The 22,226-nt window shown below is 43.4% G+C and overlaps 1 protein-coding gene across 2 annotated transcripts in view; it reads right to left on the bottom strand.

The window, feature by feature from the left end:
- The window catches only part of ERN1 (endoplasmic reticulum to nucleus signaling 1), an 81,917-nt gene that overhangs the window by 37,672 nt on the left and 22,019 nt on the right, over positions 1-22,226 (bottom strand). For both annotated transcript variants that reach the window (XM_023652216.2, XM_070226058.1), the window contains exons 2-4: positions 18,655-18,775; positions 1,149-1,182; positions 61-133 (exon numbers count right to left, since the gene is read on the bottom strand). In XM_023652216.2, coding sequence (XP_023507984.2) covers positions 61-133; positions 1,149-1,182; positions 18,655-18,775 — 228 coding nt within the window. The remainder of the gene's footprint in view (positions 1-60; positions 134-1,148; positions 1,183-18,654; positions 18,776-22,226) is intronic.

Below are 22,226 nucleotides of genomic sequence, written 5' to 3'. Positions count from 1 at the left end.
ACAATTGAGGATCACTGGTGTAGAACCTCCAGAGTACACAAAGACACTGAATACACTCACCGTCAGGCCTTCGTTATTCTTGCCCCCAAGGGTATAGAGGCTGCCATCGTTGGGATCTGGGAGGAAGGCAGGCCTAGAGATTAAGCAATAAGCATCAATGATAAATTATAGCCCAGGGTACAGAACAAAATATCAAAGCCATGACTAGGGGTAGGGGAAGTGGGATGTGCGTGTGTATAAGACAATTCTACCTACTGCTCCTTTCACTTTAGCCATAAATAAAATATCCCTGTGTTGGTGTATACTATACTTGAGTGAAAAAAAGCAACCTGCAAAGGAAAAACAGTACATAACCATAGAAGGGTAAATCATCATTTGGTCATTTGGTCAAAGCACTTTGGATGAAATAAAATAAATGAAAAGGACCCAGCAAGACTACTTTCCAGTTTCCAAGTCAATTGTGTATAGAACTTCGACAATTAACATTTAATAGCATGGCAGGGTACATAAACAGGTAGAACAAATCTACCGTCAGTGGTCAACAAACATTCATTTTTAAACTGGAGGCAATAAAAGTACATTCTGAAAGCCTGACATGAGAAAGAACTTGCCAAAGAGATGGATTGAGGTCTCTTGGTCAGTAGATTCCCGTGAAGCCAGTGCAGGTATTCTTTGGTGAAGTTAACCTGCTAAAGACTGAACTAGGACTAGTCTCTCAGAAACCCCTTGCCGAATCTTCTCTCTGCTTAGGATGCACCATCACCTGAGGTTCTTCCAGGTGCCATCCACCTTTACTCCATCACCCACTCCAGCAGCAGGTCACATTCCATGGTGTAACAGTGAAGAGGGCACCAGCTAAATCCTTAGGTCCTCCTGAGGACTTTGGAAGCTTAAGTTCAAAACCTGACTTAAGTTTCATCTTAAATAAGCCTTTTTAATACCATTGCCTTCCTTCCTCAGGGAACTGACCACCCTCTCCCCAAAAGAGGCTTCTATCATAGCACCTGTAAGACTAGATATCTCAATCATTCTCATTATACCTTAAGTTTATGCATTTATGTACTCCCAGCAACTAGCTTCATAAATATTGGTTGAATAATTAATAAAATGAATTAAAGGGAAGTAGTAAAGCAAATCAGAAAACTTACTCTTCAACATGTGTTGGAACCTGCAGAACTGGATCTGTGGAAAAGAACAACAACAAAGGCATCATCAGACAGACCTTAAAATATCAAGATTCCTAGAGGGCTCCCAGGACCAATTCACATGTTGCAGCAATAACTCAAACTGACCAACACGAGACAATGTTCAGAAAACATACACACAAAGATACAAATGTAAGCTGTTATGATTGTCACTGAGGCTGGATAGAGGACTGAGAGCAGAACAGAACTACTGTCAAGAAGTGTGCATATAACTCAGGGGATGGACACAGAAGGAAGAACCAGTCACAACCCACAGTGGACAGGGGGTCACAGTGTCACTATTGGACACATCGAAGGCTTTTAAAACTTAATCACCTTGTCAGATACTTGGGGTGGTACCAGATATTCCCATTAGGAAAAGCAAAACTGTGACTTAAGAGTCAATTTTGTGGGGCCAGCATGGTGGCGTAGTGGTTAAGTTCGTACACCCCACTTTGGCGGCCCAGGGTTTGAGGATTCAGAACCCAGGTGCAGACCTACACACAGCTCATCAAGCCACGCTGTGGCAGTGTCCCACATGCAAAGTAGAAGAAGACTGGCACAGATATTAGCTCAGGGATAATCTTCACACAAAAAAATCAATTTTGCTGTTGATGAGAATATGACTGGATGGTAAATGGATACACCCTTTTGGGGAGGCAATATGGCAATCTTAGAGCTTTCAAGCATTCACTCTCTTTGATTCCCTTGGATCCATTAGTCTCATTTCTATAAAATCTAGTTTAAAAATAACACAAAATATAGAAAGTGCTTTCTGTACAAAGTTGCTCACGATAGCATTACAAATGATCTCACTATTCAATAATACAGTTAAATTATGGAATGTCCATTTGGCAGAAAATTAAGCCTTCTAAAAGGGCTTATAAAAATTTAAAACATGTACAAATCTTTAGACTGTTATGTTCAGGAGAAAAGATAACATTGTACATAGAGTATTAATGCAGTTGAGGAGAAAATCTTCAATATGCACAGAAAAAACTAGGTGGAAAGGCAAAAAGGGCTAATTGCAAGTTATCTTTGTTGGAAATGTGAGTGACTCCCCCACTTTTTCCATATTTCCCAAAATGTCTACAAGAGCAGGCATTACTCCTTAACTTGGAAAAAAGTCTTTTCTCAAAGTCAATGTTATACTTGCAGTAGTCAAAAATGGCAGAACGTCTCCCTCCCTAGATTCTCCGGGGCGTAAACCAAGAGGACGCTCCTGGTCCCTTGGGGTGGATGGTGGTGGGGGTGAGAGGACGCTGACATAGCAGTGCCGGAACAGAGCTCAAATCCAGAGGCATGAGACTGCACAGTAATGAGGTATTTCCAGCAATCAAAACCCCACAGGCTATGCAGCCATGCTGTCCACAACTTCAAGGCTGGGGGCAAGGATAGCAGCATTGTAATATGACTTTGTATACCGAGTTCCAGGCTCCACAGGCTCTGCTTATGGTGACAGACAGCTGTCTAATTCTCCTAGTCACTTGGGAGTATCAGATGAAAGAAATCCTTTCAAGCCTTATCATATGTTGACCTTGCTTTATAAGCCTGGCTCCTATGTGAAGGCATACGGTGTTCACAACAACAGAAGTACACACATCACATGTGGTCTGCGGGCAGCACACAAACAATTCATTAAACCAAAAACATTTTAGGAAACAGAAGGAACTTTCAGTCAGTAGCATATGTTTATTGTTCCCATTAATCACCTCTCAGTTCACTCTCACAAACAGACTGATGCAAGAGACAGGAAATAAGGGCACAGAGCACTCGCTCTACTGAAACAGTCAAGGTGCAGTTACAACCCAGTTACTTCAGCACAGTCCTGAAGCCATGCGAGCTGGGAAAGCCATATTCCACAGAAAACACAGCAGTCAAGAAGGTATCTTTTTTGTTCGTGTCAGCCACTTAAAGGTATCACAGGTAAACACAGATTAAGAGGACACTGCCAAATTCTAGCAGTTCACCAGAAACAAGACATGGAGCCCACCAGGACTGTGACTCTCGTTCATAAGCTTATCTTTGCTGTACAGTGTTTGCTCACTCTCAGGGACTCATCTTCAGGTGCAGATTTTCCTGGTTTTCTAGAGCTTACCCACTGGTCACCTGACACCGGGGCCTCAGGTCCCCAAACGTGTCCTGTACCAGAAAGGTTGAAGTGAGGACACAGGCCGTCGGCAGGAGCCAGGGGAGAATTGGTGGGACAACCACACCATGTTTAAGAACCATGTTTGTTTCTAAGCTTAGAAACAAGTAGGAGGGCCCTCTGGTCATGTTAGCATTAGCATGCAGTAAGATAAGATCCCTGGAAGAAACATCTGCAGAGTTGTAGGCCAGGTAACAGCACAAGTGATAAGACAGCTCTGACGGAGGTGCAAACTGCTGCTTGGCTTCTGAGGTGTAACAATCACCCATCCTGTAGATTTTTTTTCTGTCTTAAAGAAGCATGTGAATCTGAGATTTTTTTTATTTTTTATTTTTTGTGAGGAATGTTGGCCCTGAGCTAACATCTGTTGCCAATCTTCCTTTTTTTCTTTTCTCCCCAAAGCCCCAGCACATAGTCATATATCATAGTTGTAGGTCATTCTAGTTCTTCTATGTGAGATGCTGCCACAGTATAGCTTGATGAGAGGTGTGTAGGTCCACACCCAGGATCCGAACCGGTGAACCCTGGGCCTCTGAAGCAGAGTGCGTGAACTTAACCACGCGGCCATGGGGCTGGCCCCCTGAGATTTGCGTTAAAATATTACAGGAAAAAACCATATGGAGGGGACAGATAAAAGAAAAAATGGCAATCTGGTGATAACTTTTAAAGATGGAAATAGTGACAATGGGGAGTCATTTTACTATTCTCTCTACATAAGCTTGAAATTTTCCATAATTTGTATAATGCTTTAACCTTTAAAAGGTTAAAGACAAAAATATTTGGAAAGCCAGCAAAATAAAAGCAAAAAGTATCATCTGAGAATGTATAATGAAAGCCCATCATGAAAAACTGGTTGTTTTTGACCTAATAATGAGAACTAGTATCAGGTAAGATTCTTGCTTTAAAAAGACAAAATCCACCCATGTGAAAAGAAACCTGGCCTAGCTCTAAACAAACACTGCAACTATAAAATAAGCCACCCTATCTATATGGAGACTGATAAGGATAAAAGCCATCTCACAAAGCTGTTTTATTTTCAGAAGGAAAAAAAAAGGGTTACTGCGCAAGTGTAAAAATGAGTGTTATTCAAGGTAAAGGTAAAGATACCAGAAGAGGAAAAAAACAGCTGAAATCAGTGTTTGGTCTCCAGGATTAACACAAGAAGAAAGAAAGCTGCTCACTGCTTCCCTGGGAGCAGCCCCTGGACCCGACTCGATTCCCCTTGTGGGTCCAGCTCAGGCCTGACCCGGCACAGTCTCTACCCTTGGAGAAGCCTGGGTGAGCTCATGTGACGCTCACTGCTACTGTTTTGTGCTAATCTAATCCTCATTTTAACATGAGACAGAAATGACTCAAAACAGATCTTCACATCCTTCCTTTATCCAAGTTCATAAGGGTAAAAACTTAAACATTTTTATTTTCAAAAGATGTGAATTTTGTCTTTCCAGGAATACCTTTTTCACCTTTAGTATTGATCCCATCCTCTCTCAAACCTCATACCCTCTCCTCTGTATTGGGCCCCAAACAGACACTTGACTTCGTTCCCTTCTTGAGCTATGGGGCTCAGTGTCTCGGTCCATCAGCACCAACAGCTTTACCCTTTCTGCTACTTCCCCACCACTCAGGTGATCCCACATGCCTGCTGCCCCAGACCACTCTGTCAGAGGCAGCTCCCTTCACTGCCACTTCCCATGCCGTGGTTCCTCCGTCCCCCGGCATCTCTCACCTGTTGGTTTCTGTGGGCTGCACTGCCTGATTTTTTGCCCATCTCTCTCTTGGCTCCCTCCCTCCCTACTCTGGGAGGAATGCTTCTAGGTTCTCCCCTGCGTTCTCTCAGAGAGCACATCCATCTCTAATAGCTTCAACCATAACCACAGGGGCAGATTCTAGGTCCCCATCTCTTGAGCTCTTCTTTCTGGACCAACCAGACTATTTCCCACCAACACCTCAAACACCACTTTCCCAAAGTCACACTCTCCATCTTTTACCCTAGACTGGCTTCTACTCTTGACCATCTTATTTTGTCAACGGTAACACTATCTTCCAAGAAGACAGGCACGCCTCAAACTATACTGCTGACACTCATTTCTCCCCAACAGGTCCCAGCAGTTGCCAAACCCTATGGTCTATTTCTGTAATGATCATCACTGTTTCCTACTTCCCAGCACCCCTTCAACATCACTGGAACCCCTTGTCTTTCCAGTGCTCCCTTTTCTTCTAATCTACGTGGCCTTTGGAATCTGAAAAACCTAGGCTTAAGTCCTAGCTCTGCCAATTACCAGCAGAGTGACTTCAGCAAACTTATTTAATCTCTCTGAGCCTCAATTTCCTCAACAGTAAAGACAAAAAGAAAAAAATAGAGAGAACACCACCAACATCAAGGCACATCTCTATGTGGATTAAATAAGGATTAAATGTTTGTCAAGATTTTAAGTCTGTGCCTTGACACAAAGAAGACTGATTCTTTTAAAGACATAAATCAGATTACACTTTTATGCCACTCAAAATCCTTTGGTGGTTCCCATCTCATTCAGAAAAAGACCAATGTTCACACGAGTGGTCTACAAATCCCATATAATCCCACCCTCCCACCCTCTAACACCCTCCCATTATTTCTTCCTCACTCTATCCCAGCTTTGCTGGAATTCAAGGGTATTCCTCCAATCCTGCCAAGCCTGCCCCTGCCTCAGAGCCTTTGCATTTGCTATTCCCTCTGCCTAGGTCTTTGATCAAATATCACAATCTGACAGAGGTCTTCCATGACCACCTCTGAGCCCCCCAGGATTCCCTCCCTGTCTCCCCTGCTTGACTTTTCTCCATGACACTTACCACCTCCAAAGTACAGTGTATTTTACTTATTTTTTGAATGTCGGACTCTAGCCACTGGAAGCTCTATGAGGGCTGGGATTTATCTTTTGTTGTCTGCTATATCCCCAACATCTAAAACAGCCTCTGGCACATAGGAGGTGCTCAATATAGTTGTTCACTAGAGTAATCAATAAATGTTAGTTTCCTTCCTACTTCCATTTCTGTTCAGCCTGGATATCTATTGTTGCTCATGTGTAATAATCCAGCAGCTTCACTCTATCAATCCTCAATCCAGAATCTACCTAGCAATCCCCTTTCCCCTACTCAGGCTTCTGACCACTCCTGAAGAAAACAATACCATCACTTGTAGAGATACCATTATACATCTACAGCCAGCTGGGCCCCAAGTCATATGTTTATCTACTTCCTGGTTGGCCTCTGTTCCCTGTTCCTCACAGCTGGTATTTCAGACCTTCACTCCTTGCCTCAAGGCCTGCTTCTCTCTGCACGTGACTTTGCCTCCTGTGGCACAAGGGAAGTAAAGAGGGGCAGAGGGAGCTCTCTGAAACTTCCTACCCTCACCCTCCAAGTCTGCCCAACTGCACCCTTCCCTTCGCATTTATATATATATATAAAGACAATGCTTTCACCTTAATATTCAGAGATATTTCACACTCAACCATCTAGAGCCCTCAGGTGGCACCCTGTCTCCAACGATCTTCAAGTCCTCCTTCTCCCTGGCTAACTCCTTGCCCTCTGCCTCCCCCACACCAAACCTCTGGGCTCTCCCTCTCTCTTTTGCAAATGCTCTCCTAATGCATCCACTTTAAGTGTACAGTTGGATGAATCTTGAAAAACATACACATCCGTGTGACTACCCTCACAATCAAGATATAGAACATGTCCATCACCCTCATACCCCTTTGGATTCAATATCCTAAACTCCCACCCCATATGGCCACTAAGAGATTCATTGCGTTTGTCCTAAAATTTCACAAATGGAATTTACACCGTAGGTTCTCTTTTGTGTCTGGCTTCTCTCTGCATCATGTTTTTTAATTCATCCGTATTATTGTGTGTATCATAGGTTGATTCTTTTGTATTGCTGAATAGTACTCCACCACATGGATATATCACAATTGCTTATTATCTGTTGATGGACATTTGGGTTATTTGCAGTTTGGGGCTGGGAAAATGTGAATACAGCTGCTAAGAACATTTGTGTGCAAGCCTTTGTTTGAACCTATATTTTTATTTCTGTTGGGAAATACGTAGGAGTAGAATGGCTGAGCTACAGCATTTACGTTTGACTTGACAAGAAACTGCCCAACAGCTCTCTAAAGTGGCTGTACTATTTTACATTCCCACCAGCAATGTGTAAATTACTTACAGTTTTTTAAATGTTGATTCCCAGGTCCTTCCCCCAGAAGGCTGGTTCTGTAGGAAGGGCCAGGGAATCTGCGTTTTTAAGACTGCTGGGTAACTCTGATGCTGAGCCATACTGGGAAGCCATTGTGCTGGATCCTCTTTCCCCTTCTCGCCTTCTGTGCCTTTCTCAACTCACTGCTCTCCACCTCCTCCCCTGAGAATAAGAGCAAAACTGCCACTGTCAAGTTCCAGTGACCAAATCTAAGCAACACTTGCAAATCCTTCTCCTTAGGTCTCCACACGGCATCTGACAACGTTCTCCTGTGGAGTCCGCGACCCAGTCCCACTTACACCTGCTTACGTGGTGTCTCAATGCCTGATGTCACAGCCCCAGAACCTGTTCCTCCTTTACATTCTCCAGATTGGCGGGCTGGCCCCACTTCCACCCAGTCACACAATCTGGAAACTCAAGAGTTGTCCTTGACTCACTCTTTCAATTCTAACTCTCTCTCACTCAATTATATTCTGAGTTTCGTAAGATTCAATCTATCAATAAACATTTCTCAAAATCTACACCCTCCTTTTCATCTCTTTTACCACTGCCAAAATTAGGCAGTCACCACTTCCCACTGGGTCCACACAGCAGCCTCCTAACCAGCTCCCTGTCTTAGATCTCTGCCCTCAGACATGCACTCCACCCACTGCCTGCAAAGGCTTGACAAGGGCAAATTTGTTCATGTCTTTCCTCCACATAAAATCCTATGATGGCTCCCCTCTGCCCACCAAATACCTTCCATCTCTGTGGCTCAAGTCAGAGGTTTCCAAACTTTCTTGGTTCACAACATCCTTAGTTTCTCAGTAATTTATCCATAAGGCCCTAAGCCAAAATAAATACCTAACGGCTCCATTTATTACGCAGTCAGGTCCAAATGACTTAATTAATTAAGTATTCAGGGCCTAGCAACTTAAAGGCCACATGAAGAAAATAACACATGTAAATTGAAAGAAAAACGTTTACTTCATTCTTAACCATAATTACCCACTAATAGGATGTGTGTACCTGTTGGGTGCCGCACATATTTCAAATCTCACAATCAGATTAGACACCGCCACCCTCATTGCCATTTCACATTGATTTTCACATGGTATTTGAATTTTATTACAGCAACGGCCAAAAACTCAGCTTTGCAAAGATATCTTATTGAAAGGAAAGTAGCGCAATCTAATGGCGAAACTACAAACTCCCTCAAGCATGGTGTTTGACCTTTTGGAGTATTGCTGTTTCTCTCAAACACTGAAAACAAGCTGCAGTGCCCCTGTGAATTCACTATGGCACCCTGGGGGCCCTCCGCATGGTTTGGGAACCACAGGCCTAAGCATTCAGGGTTCTGCAAAACCTGGGCCCAATTCTTCTCCGTGATTATCTTTCAATCACATCTCTTCCCCAAACTCCCTCCACGGTCTCGTGTTGATCCCTGTGCTCACTATTACCTGTCCCATCTCCATCTACCCAAATCTGCTTGTCCTTCGGGGTTAGTTCAAATGCCCTCTTCTCCAGAAAATCAGAAACATGTTTTTATGATGCATTTATCACATTTCTCAAGGGACAGGTGCTTAATTGCACGTAGCCTCTCTGATTCTCAAATATCTGGGGGCTGAACTGAATTTTAAGCACTTTGAAGGGAAGGGACCATCTATTTTGTTTATTGTGAAATATACACAGAAAAGTGCATAAAGCTTATGACAGTTTAATGAATAATCAGAGAGTGAACACCCATGTAACTGCAGCCCAGGGCTTTTCTCCCCTCATACTTAGTAAGTAATGCTGTTTGCAGAACGAAGAGAAGTCAGTAACTCAAGATATTCAATATTTTATGCGGAATATAGTCACTCAAATAAGTTTTTTCTAAAGAAGTGTACTTTTCCACACAAAAATCTACACGAAAAAAGCTAGAAAGAGCTGCCCAGGCATAGTTCTGTTTGTTCACTCACATTCAAAATTACTTAAATTTATGGAAAAAATGATATGGGATTTGCTTCAAAATAATGGAGGAGAGAGGGAAGGGGACTGCCACATGCGTTGATTAGTGCTGAAGTTGGGCGGTGGGTGTGCCTGAGGGTTTCAAGATACTATTTGCTTTACTTTTGTGTATGTTGAAGTTTTTCTAAAATAAAAATTTAAAAAAAGAGAGAGAAGCTACAAAGAGGTTAAGAAAATCTTTCCAATAGGTTGAAAAGAAGCCTGTTCTTCCTGCCCTCCTGTAAAATCGTGACAGCCTGATCTATAATTTCACAGGGTTCAAAGAGACTGAAGGGAAATCCACTTGAAGAGCATGAAGGACCCTGGCAGCCCCATTTCAGGCTTCGCTAAACAGAGGCTCATCAGCACTGGTGAGGGCACGCGGAAAACGTGGGGGTGATAAGCTAGCAAAGCAGAATAATGTCTCTGATGAAGTCAACCAAAATTTAAATAATTGTTTCAAACTGGAGCTCAGGACTGACGGCCTCTCTTTGGAGGTAGCTCTGGGCAGACTTTCTTCCACGTAGGAAGGAATAAGATCCCTTTGATTACAGAAGCCACAAGAACAGATTGCCCATTTGACTGGAGCTCAAGGAACCTTACAAGATCATTCTCTTCTCTTCTCCAGATGAGCACTGATATTTCTGGAACACGCTGCTTCTCTGGTGGAATCTAGATTAGCACTGGCTTTACTGCCCCACTGCACCTCACTCTTCTTTCTAAAGCACAACCCCCTATCCGACCCCTACACACCCAGCTGCTTCTCTGACTGAAAGACTTCTCCAGGTACAACTGAGATGTCGTGACACAGTCAGAAATTCGCCAAACCAGCCCCTTCTAAGCGCACCTCTAGCAATGATTTGAAATGTTTTGGGTTGGCCCTCCTGAAGGGTATTTAAGGATCAAAAGACCACAAATGAAGTCCCAACTGCTTTCGCTTCCTTGTAAGCCTCCCCATACACCAAATATTCAAGAGCCTCATCCTTCTCTCTCTCCCTTTCTGTCTGGGGAGGAGGATGACAACCCAACGACTAGTAATTATCTGTTGAGATTTACCACACATATCCCAGAAACAAATGTCAGCCATCTACCATCACCTTGATTCTCTGTTATGTGCCGCGCAGGATAAAGAAAGGAGCTTATAAAGCTGATACACATGGAACATATATAATGAACCGCTGAAACATGCATGTGGTATATGCCACAGGTGCCACAGGATTTCCCAGGTGAGGGAAACCAGTGAGGGCTTGCGCGCTTGGGGAAGACTCCATGAAGAAGGCTGATCCACAGCGTGGGGATGACAGGACAACCTGAGTGAAGAACCATCACCCTGTTTGCGGGAATGAGGACACAGCCTTGGCAAGTGTGAAGTGTTCTTTGTGCAGAGTGATCCAGATAAGGTTGGACAGGAGGCAGTGAGACCACAGAGAAGAAAGTCGTGAAAACTTTGTGATGTGGTATGGCGGGCATTAACTAGGGACTGACTGGAGGCTTCCAAGGAAAAGAGAAGGTTTTCCTTTTCACAGGAAGATGCGACAGGCAAGCATCCGGGTACAAGGTGAATGAGAAGGAGAAGAAGGAATCATAAAGGGGTAGTGAGGAAGGTAACCCAAGAAAGACAGCCTGAGCTAGTATGGGGGCGGGGGTGGGGGTGGAGGAGGGGTAGTCAGGAAACAGACATGGGCGGGGAAACATCAATAAAACTGAGTCCTGATCAGAAAAACGAAGTGAAAGAAAGGAATGAGTTATAGAGGACATAGAGATTTTAATCCTAGCTGACACCGAAACGAGATTAGCTAGTTTGAATGTGATAACCGCCATTTCCTCAAGAGAATGCTTAAGGTTCAAATACTGTTTTCTCATAAAAATTATTGGTAAAAATTATTGGTAAAAAAGGTCATTCACCCTCCCTTAACTCAAAACTTATGTCTCTCAAATATGTTTCATGCGCTCAAATGAACCAGTCAGGGATACTTCTCCCCAATGGCAGCTCATTTCCTCCCTCGAGAGGAAAGGTACTTCCACAATCTAAACCTGTAACTCTCATTAAAGTTATTAGGTCCAAATTGTAGGGTAGAAAGTCTCAAACGTTCCTCAAAGTACAGCTTCCACAAGGAGCGCATTTAAAAATAGACATCTAATCAAAAGCTCCTCAAATTCCAAATCTTATCAGAACTGGGAAAGGATGTAACACGTTTTCCTCTACCGGTAACCTCTACAAGTCACCAAATGTCACGTTTGACGAAGACGATCAAGTGAAAATACCAAAGTAATCTGAAAAACCGCCCATACTAAAGGGAGTCAAATTCTACTATGTTCTTATTCATCTCCACCCTGGCAGAAGTAACTCAGAACTAAAAATTCACACTGAATGCTATAATCGGTCGTGAAGGAATTAAAGGGGGAGATACGATTTGAACTCTCTATGGCCTCTCAGGATGTCATAACTTCACAGAATTCATTATTGACTGATAGGAGTGCCATCAAACCTTGCACAGCCATCCAAAGATGAACAAAGGGACAAGTAACTAAGTCACAGCCAAAAAGGGCATTTTATCCACATACTTCAACATTCACAACCGAATTCCAATACACACCAAGGAATGCTGCAAAGAATATCCATTGGAGTTGAAATCTATGCTGCTGTGTATGATTCCCCTCTGCACTGAGAGATGTACTTCTTTGAAGCAAATCCCAAGCACGAGGGCGGGAAGTGAATGCGGGTACAGACGAACGAGATTGGGCACCAGTTGGTGCTTGTTGAAGCTGAGGGCTGAGTACATGAGGGTTCGTTATATAATGATCTCTATGTTTGTACGTTTCGGATCTTCCATGATAAAAGTAAAATACAAAAAAGAGAAAGACAGGAAACATATTTTCAAGATATTCAAAAACAGAAATAGGCCTCTCTCATATCCCCTCTCACAAAGTTTTCAGTCCTCAAAAACAATGGAGAGCAAATAAACACTTTTCTTGTGCTTAAGCAATGAGGTAGAAAGGTAGTGATGCATATCTTAAGCCTAGAAAATTCCTTAAGAGAAAACAGATTAGAACTATTAACGAAACGTCATCTCTTTGCACAACTTCCCCTTCTCATGTTTCCCTCATACCTCTGAGAGCAGACCTGTCTCTTCCCGAGGAACACACACACTGCTTAAGAGACAGGAGAGAAAGCCCCTGTCGAAAGTCACAAAAAGCCACGTGAAACTCAGGATCAGAAACTAGAACTGGAAACTGCCACGACCATGGTATGAGTGACAGATGACGCATCCTGAGGAGGCAAAGTCAAGTTTCATCTGTTTCTCCCAAAAGATGTCTAGTCAGAAGGGTTCTGGGACCCAAGTCAGCATTAAGGGGCTCAGACATTTACTGAGCATCCCTGGCTGTCCAGAAACCCCATCTTCAAGGAGTTATAAATCCAGCCAGAAGACAAATGTAGCCAGAAATTCACAATAAGCAGGAAGTGCCATGACAGAGGCTTCAATGAAGTGCCCCCAAAACCCAGATGAGGGAAGGGCTCACCCTACTTGGGGAGTCAAGGAGGTGACCTATGAAGGGCATCTTAAAGATGAACAAGAGCCTGTCCCACATTGCAGGCTGCTGGTGAGTTGGGAGCATAAGCAAAGGCGCCATGTCTCTGAGGCCTGGAGAGAGACAGAGTTATGTGGCTGCTTGCTAGCAAGGGCACCTGCTGGGCGAGGGTGGGGAGTTGAGGCTGGAGAGCTGGGTGAGAGCCGGAAGGTAAAGGGCTGTGCACGCATGCTAAGGAGGTCAGACTTGACCCTGTCCGGTGCTTCTCATACTAACTGTGGTGTTGAAAATTCCAACCCATCATGGATGACGCTTACTCTCCCTTTTGTTCTCTCCTCGTGGGCAGGTAAGACAGGTGGGCAGACCACACCTGGAGTAGCTCTGCTATAGACAACACCAAGGGTATTTCAGCAGGGAGGGCAGCATGGTCCAACGAGTCTTTTTAGAGGGCATGTCTGGCGGCAGCATGATGGACGAATGGCAGGATAAGACAGGCAGCAGGGATGGCAGTCAGAAAGCTGCTGCATTAATCCAGGAAGCAGACGTTGAGAGCCTGGCTAAGACACTGGCAAGGGGGACACAGAAGAGGAGTCAGATTTGGGAGACACTTCTTCAGTCTACAAGACAGGGACTCAGTGATCAAGTAGCAAGGCATCACTCTACTTTCCAGCCCGCGTGGACCATGGCTGTCAGCACCAGGAGGAACTATGGGAAGAGGCACGTGGTTAAAAAGGGAAACTCACAGGGGAAGATTTTCTTCAAATTTCAAATAACTAATTTTGTTCTAATCCTTCCCTCATAAGAAATCTCCGATATTAACCCTTCAAGGGACATCTCATAAGTCCAGGCCCATCTGGGTGGGACAGCAGCCATGGTAGCATATTTCCATGATTAGCAGAGAATGGTTCTAAATTAGACCCAGTCCTCGTGCCTACTATTGCTGGAAAGGTAGGGTTGCTAAAGAATAAGCTGCAACTGGATGAAGATTGGAATGTGAAGAAACAGCATTAAGTAGTATTTCAAGGTAAGCGCAAGAAGCCCTGCGGCAGCCCTGGCAATGCCAAAGAAAGTGCTTTCAACTCCACCAGGCAAAAGCGCGCTTCGTAAAACGAATCTAACACAAAACACGACAGCAACATTCTGAGTTTGCACTTGGGCTGAAGGTGCAGAGACGAAACGGACTCAACCATATTCGCTGGTGAAATTTCAGAGACAGACAGTGGTGTAGCTACAGTTACAAAAATCACAGGTTAAAAAGATCACAGCTAACATAAAATGTCAGAGCTCAAATTAGTTTCTGAAAACAAATAAAACTCGTTTTCTGTACTAGGTGTAGTTTGCTGCTACGGTGTAAGAAATCTCCATTTCTGGGAACAGCAACACATGTTTGGTTGAGTTACAAAAGCACCTGCCAAAACCACTCTGTGGAAAGAAAAAAAAGACACTCCCAGTTTGTTGACCCCTGAAACAAGTTAGGAAACCATGAAATGAAATAACAGGTACATATTCTGCAGAACCCAGTCTGATGAGTTAAAGGTCTCCGTTTGCATCAGCAAGTTTCTTCCATTTGACTTTGACTCCTCACTGCCACTCAGGCCCGAGCCTGTGTTGTTCCTTGCCTGGACTGGTGCAGTAGCCTCCACCTGGTCTCCAGCTTCCTCCTGGCCACATCGGTTTAGTCTCAACACAGCACCTGTTGATCTTGTAAAGTGGAGGCCAGGTGTCTTAGTCAGCTCAGGCTGCCATAACAAAATACCATAGACTGGGTGACTTAAACAACAGACATTTATTTCTCATAGTTCTGGACGCTGGAAGTCCAAGAGCAGGGTATCAGCATGGTTGAGTTCTGGTGAGAGCTTTCTTCTGGCCTACAGATGGCTGCCTTCTCACTGTGTTCTCACATGGTGGAGAGAGCGTGAGTTCTGGTCCCTTCTTCTTCTAAGGGCACTAATCCCACCCTCATGACCTCATCTAAACCTAATCACCTCCCAAAGCCTCCAACTCCAAATACCATCACATTGGGGGATAAGGCTTCAACATACGAATTTTGCGGGGGAACACATTCACTCCATAAGACCAGGGCATGCCATTCCTCTGCTCAGATTTCTCCAATGGCTTTGAAAAAGCCAACATCCTTAACACCAGCCACTGGTGTCTCCATGAGGGCACAGCTCACTAGGCAGCGCTCAGGAAATCTGTGAGGGCATTTCCTGGTGGTCACAGGGAATGGGGGGGCGATACAGGCACTAAGTGTGGGGGCCAGAGATGATTGGTAGTCCTGCTTAGCCGAAGATCACCCCGTATCTGCAGGCTGCTCTGATGTTCTGCCAGACACTCACATGAGCCAAAAGCCTACAACCTAACTGCTTTACATTAAAGCACAAAAGTGTTTTTTGCATGATTTTATACACTGAATCTTCTTGGAATATGACTACTGTATAAATCAGGTAAGGATGTCCTTTTTTTGTTTGAAACATTACCAAGAGTTGTTGACCATCTTGGAAATCCAGTCCTCACAGGAATCGTGGTATCCTAGTCCACACTTCCATCAGTCTGCGTTAAGAGGCATTGCACTCACTCATAGGTGGCGTGTCAGTAAGGTCAGCACGTGTCCGAACATTTACATGTTACATTACACACGTGATTAAAAATTACTTTCCTATTATTTCAGATTATCAATTGGGTGATACATTTTTCTTTTTAAAACTGTGTATGTAGGTTACTATCTATAAGTTTCATTTCAGGATAGTGGTACGGGCATTTTTATAATAAATATTATGTAAAGGGAGCACTGCATGCCGACATGACTGGCCCTCTGAGCTCATCTCCTTCTTCCCCTACTTACCCCACTTCAGCCACTCCCACTTCCATGCTCTTTCTTCCTCCACCAGGCCAAGCACACTGCCACCTTTGCCCCTGCTATAGCTTCTGCCTAAGACTCCCCTGCCTTCTTGAGTTCTTGCTCAAATGATGCCTTCTCAGTGGGCCGACTCTGCTTAACCCCCACCCCACACCTGACCTGCCTAGTCCACTTTCCTGCTTTATTTTTCTCCATAGGGCTTACCACCACTGCGTAATTTATCTCTTGTCTGTTCCTCACTGGGATGAAAGCTCTACGAGGGCAGGGATTTTGTCCATTTCCTTCACTCGCTGTACCTTAGGGCCTAAAACAATATCTGGATATCTTTATAATCTACTTACATATCAATGGTTTACAAATATCAATTTTGAAATCTTTAGTTATAATTGCAAGATTAGAATTAAATTGAAAACTCAGGGTCTCTATACATCACCATCTTTAATCTTTGTACAGAAATATATTTTGAGGTTACTGGTATCCGGGCTGAATTTAGCTAAAAAGCTACTGCATTCTCAGAAAAAACAGTGAGACCTAGAACATATTGACTATTACTTGAAATTATTAAACCTCAATGGGATTTCTCTAATTCTTCCTTTGTGTCTTTTAACTCCTCCCTGCTCTGCCTACTTAATCAGTTGTTGGATTCTCCTGATTTTATTTCTGGCACGCCTCTCATCCTTCCCACCTCTTTCCTTCTCCCTGCCCCCCTTTTCAGGTCTGTCTCACCTCTCACTGGCCTTCCTGTCTCTAGTCATCCCACACACCGCTGCTGGATTAATCTGGAAGCAGAGCACCTGCTGAGCCACTCCCCTGCTCAATCACATTATGGCTCCCAACTTCCTGTTCATTCAAGTGCAAATGCCTCAGTGCTACAGTAGGGCTCAACATACCCTCTACGGGCCTCCCTCCCTCCACCTCTGTCCCTAAGCTCCTCCCAAACAGGACCTGTCCCTGCACCCTAGAACCTGCTGCCTCCTTTGCTCCTTTCCAGGCCTCACTCCCCACTGAAATTCAATCCATGCACCAAGGCTCAGCTCTACCATGACAGCCTCACGAAGTCTTTCCTGCCCCCGCAGATGGACGTGGGCTCACAGCACTTCCTAGCACCTCTCTTTGGCAGTTACAACACTCTGCTCTCTGTTGCAGTTCTGTGTACTTGTCATTTCTCCCTAGCAGACTGTGGACTCCTTGAAGGCAAGAACTGTCTTTTTCTTCTTTGTGCCCCATATAGTATCTTTCACAGACTAGGTTCTCTAAACACGTGTTCAATTATGAAAGAGGCAAATTTTTAAGCTCTAAGTTACAGGAGAGAACAGATTGACTCTTATGTTTGGCTAAGTAACAAACAAGGCAGGACACAGTTTTCCAGATATAGCCAATGCTACTTGTAAAAATTAAGACTTGGAGAAGATCAATTTCAAACAATACATGCAGGGAAAAGCAAAGCAGAAGAATGAAGTGGCTTGGGGCAGAAATGCCCTGCCTAGAAAGACTGAAACTGAGGAACAGCACTAACATTTAACCGTGAAAATATTTAGTTCAATCCTTTTGTGACTTGATTGTCATCTTTGCACAAAATCAGAAATTCTGAAATTTAAAGAACTCTGCTTTTGTTTGTATTAAAAACATGAGAAGGCTTAAACACGAAGGGGAGACAGTGCTGATAACATTCTGGGAGCCTGTAATGCAACGCCAAAACCCAGCTCTACAGTCTTCTTGTGGCCACTGACTCCTGAGATAGCCGGTCCTTTCGGTTGCTTAAAGTTCTTGCTGATGCAAGCAGGACCCAGATACTCAGGGTGGTCTGTGGTCCCCCAGCTGCCATCATCTATGGATGGGAACGAGGTCTGCTGCTAAATTGACAAGATGATGCGTGACCTTCTGACATAGGCCAATATTTTTCCATCTAGAATACTGTTTTGGAACATTTTATTAAGGAAGGAAAAACACTTGCTGTGCTCATGAAAATAATGAGTCACAGATTAGTGACGGAAGAGAACATGCTGGTCAGACCCTAATCTAGGGCCAAATGAGAATTATTACTAGACAGAATAATAGAGATGACACTGAAAGCCCCAAATCTTGGGATATACATGGCTTTACCTGGGCAGATTACTTTGGAAATCGAATACAGTTTCCCAGCTGTAGGACTCCACTCTGCTGTCACCAGGAACACAAGATCATAAAATGGAAGCACGGTGGATTAAATGAGCAACAAGCTCAGTCTTTTACTCCCCTCACCGTAAAGAGCCAATAAAGTGGCTAATGTGGACGAATGTCAAATCTGACAGCCGGCAATTATTTTAGCTTCTATAAAAATAAATTAGTAATTTGAGGTCAGAGAAGATACCTTCTTGTAATTATAATGATAAGATTCTAATCGTTAGAACTTAAAAAAAATCTAATGCAGCATGTCTTCATGGAGACCAACCGGGCAGTACTATTAATAGAAAAGCCTAGAGCCATTTAAACATGAAATCTGGACAGAAGCAAAAAAAAGAAAAAAGGGAAAAAAAAGGATAAAGCACGCCTCTTCAACTGATGCACTTAGTGGATAATCACAATTCCAGCTGTAAACGTACCCTTTGAGTATAATTCCCTTTCCTCTCCTTGACTCCATTATCCTTTTTTATTTTATTAAATAATATATAACTGTTTTTCTCCTTTTCTGCAATGTTTCCTTGGAAGCAGCTGAGCAAATATCCATGTTACCCAATGGCCAAATCCAAATTACCTTCTTTTAAAGTCCATTTGATGGAGCCTGTCCTCTTGCTGACAGCATGCAAACTTCCATCCAGTGTTGACACAAACAACAAGGTTTCAGGAAGCGTCACTGTGCTGGGACTTCCAAAAATCTGCAATGAGATGTAGAAGAATCTTCATGGTCAGTATGAACCTTCACCTTGGGCATAAACGATCCCAGACCCCCACCCCCAAAAGTTATCTTTCTAAAATCTGCCATCTTACACGTGAAGAAACTGAGGTTGGAGACCCTAAGTTCCCATCAAGGGCACACGTCTAGACAACAGCTGAGTCAGGAATAGGATCAGGTTGCCTTATTCTATCTGAGCAGCAATCCTTCCTGCAGACAGACAGGCTTATGATCTAACATGACAAGGACAGGGATTCTGAAATAATCCACCAGCAGCCTCCACTGAAACAGAGGGAGAAAGGACACTCAGCTTTCTAACTGACTTCCTCCTCTCGGTTATATTTTACTTTCTAAAACCTGGTCATCTTGCAAGACTCCATGATAAAGAAGAATGCCAACACACCCACAAACGCTTACGAAATCTTAAAAGACAAATAATTAGGGGGAAATGTTTAAAGCAAAATAGGAAAACCAGCTCTCATAATATAAAGAGTTAATAACACACTAAGATTTCAAAAGAGACATGTTATAAAGGAAAATATGTGAAAAACATAACCCAAATTGTTCTTCATCTATAATCAAAATATAATTTAATTCAAAATGTACCTTTTATGCTTAATGAACTTAAAAACATTTTACAGAAAATAGCCAAAGGTAGCGAAATTCGCTTTCTCATCCATTGTTGGTAGCAATGAAAATTATGTTAGTGCCATCTTTCTGGAAAGCATAGAAGTACTCACATTTTTGATCCTGTAATTCTACTTCTATATCCTAAAGAAATAATTCCAGGTATGGGAAAAACTCTGTGTGCAATGATACTCATTACATCCCATTTATAAACACGAAAAACTGGAAAGATACAAACTTCCAATAATATCTAAATGGCTGAAACAAATTATGACACATACACTCAAGAGAATATTATGTAGTCACTGAAATAGCACTTGGAAAAATCTACAATACAGAAAAATGTTTATATATGTTATCATATTAAAATTATAGAATCCAAAATTTAATGTACACTGTGGTTATAATTATATTGGACATATTTCTTTTGCTCTCCCTGTCCTCCAGCTTTGCTAGGAACTATACCCTCATCCACATGGTTTCCATGGGAGCAGCTGGGTTTGTGTGTGCATTCGCATGTGCATAATGCACACATGTGCAGGCAATAGCTAGTAAGGATTCCCAGGACAACATCCTTTTGAGGTATGGGCCCATACAGCAATGCCACCTTGTAATGAGATTTTCTCTTCCTTTGTCACAATACTGCCCCGCAAATTAGCTGGTTACTATGGGTTTTGCATCAAAAACAGGCCAACTCAATTTGCTTATACTATGACAGTCTGAATTTTAGCATAAATGCTCTTTTTAAAATATAAGAGTATGGCTGGCTTTTAGCACTAAACATAAAACATTGGGAGGTTCCTTGTGCATGAGAGCCTGACTCCACAATACCTGGTCACTCTTGTAAGAGCCAGGGTGACATCTAGTTAATTCCTTAAAAGGGAAAGCCCAGTGGCTCTCTCCAGGGCAGCCTGAGGTGGCAGGACAAACACTCCAGTCCCTGCATTCCTTTTCCGTGGTGGAGACCCGCTGGCAGAGGGGGCGAAGCAGCTGCCAGAACCTCATTCATCTCATCTCTTACCTGTGCCTGGCCTGGAAGAGCATGCTCGTTCCGCCCTTTACTCTGCCCAGAGCAGGGCCGACTCACCTGGAATGGGGGAACCAAGAGCAGGCTTTATCACTGCCTGCTGATGCTGTTCTCTGTGTAAAACCTTAAGTCTGAGGAATAAGGGTCTGCTAAGTCTATCCTCTGATTCTACCTTTCAAACTAGGAACTTAGTCTCAGTACGACCCGACTAGAAAAACAGAAGCCTCAATGGTGGTGCCTGCCCAAGCCGGGAACCCAAAAACCATGTATACCAACTGTTTGGGGGATAGTTAAAATTCTTTTAGCCCAAAGGGTATATACATGGTGACAAGACTGACCTGGACCCGCTCACACCTGAACCGGAGGAGCACACACTGCCCAGAGCACCCTAGCCTGGAGAACAGTGGCCCTGTGACAGGATCACCGAGGGTGTAGCTAAAGGACACAGGGCTGTCTCCCATTGGGAAGAGGGGACTGGGCTTGCAGCTTGACACGGGATGGCTGGCTTCTGTCAGGTGGGGGCAGTTTGGAGACTGAATAAACGAAAAGGGAAGAAGTATGCACACCTAGGGCCAAGAGGTAGAAATCTCTGCTGCACTGCCCCCACCCATCAAAGTCAGCCCTGGAACAACCATTTTGTACACTAGGTCTTGGGATCACACAAGAATTGGGTTGAACTCTCTGGGGGACTGAAGCAGTAAAAAGCTAAACTTGGGAGAGTTCTGTGAATGCATTTTCCTCCATGTAGAAAAAGCTGGACAAGAGTAAGACAAAGAGAAGAAACACAGCTGAAAGATCGGGAGATCACGCCCCGGCTTCCACTGTTCCTCAGGCCTAGCCAAGTACCTGTCCTTGGGCTCAGAGGCACCCCAATCTTCACAATAAATTCTCTTTGCTTAAGCTTGTTGGAACTAGGTTTCCATCACTCACAACTGAAACAGTCCTGACACACACAAACACACACAGCTTTAAAAAAAAAATACATACAGAAAAAAAAGAGGAAGAAAATATTGCAAAATTGTAGCAATAGTTGTTTTCTCCCCTATTTTCCAAATGCTCTATAATATGATCATGTAGTCTGCAATGAATATTTCATAAAATAGAAAGGAGATGGAGACGTCAGCAGGTGGGAGAGAAGCTGGAAGTTAAAGGAGCTTCCCTGAGCTCCTAAGTTCCAGGTAAAGTTAGGACATTAGGCAACTCAACCACCTTCGATCATTAATATCCTCCAAACAAGGGGCAGAGGTCTCCCAGTAAGAGTGTGCATCCCAGAACAGAAGAGTTTTGGTGTTGTTATTAAAGCCTACAGTACAATTATAATGAACTATATACCCTCAAATATATCTTATCACAGTATTAGTCCTAAAAAGAGTTAATATTTACTACAAATTTCAGTGCTGCTTCACTACTAGTGTGGAAACAAAAGCCACCTGCCTTGTCTAAGCATCATGGAAACCACAGGAAGAGCAATTGTCTATGGTTGGTTGGTGAATTGAAATAAAACACTAATCACATAACCTAACATAGTCTTCTAAAAATCGCAAAAATACCAGGTTTGGCTAGATGTTGAATTTAGCAACTGAGAGTGCTGACGGTTAATCACAATGTCCACAGTGACGTCACAAACCCTGTCTCTTCTTTGAAGGCTCTTGACGGTTTCAAATTAGAATGCCTGGGGAACCACTCTGAACAGAGCTATTCTCTCATAAGCCAACCCAATATTACAGAATTTCTGGCTCCTTACCCTTGGCATTTTTCTTTTTTCCAGTGAGGAAGATTG

The sequence above is a fragment of the Equus caballus genome, chromosome 11 (assembly GCF_041296265.1).
Source record: "Equus caballus isolate H_3958 breed thoroughbred chromosome 11, TB-T2T, whole genome shotgun sequence".
Taxonomy (NCBI): domain Eukaryota; kingdom Metazoa; phylum Chordata; class Mammalia; order Perissodactyla; family Equidae; genus Equus; species Equus caballus.
The sequence above is the reverse complement of the archived record's forward strand: the minus strand, read 5'-3'. Positions and strand labels throughout refer to the sequence as shown.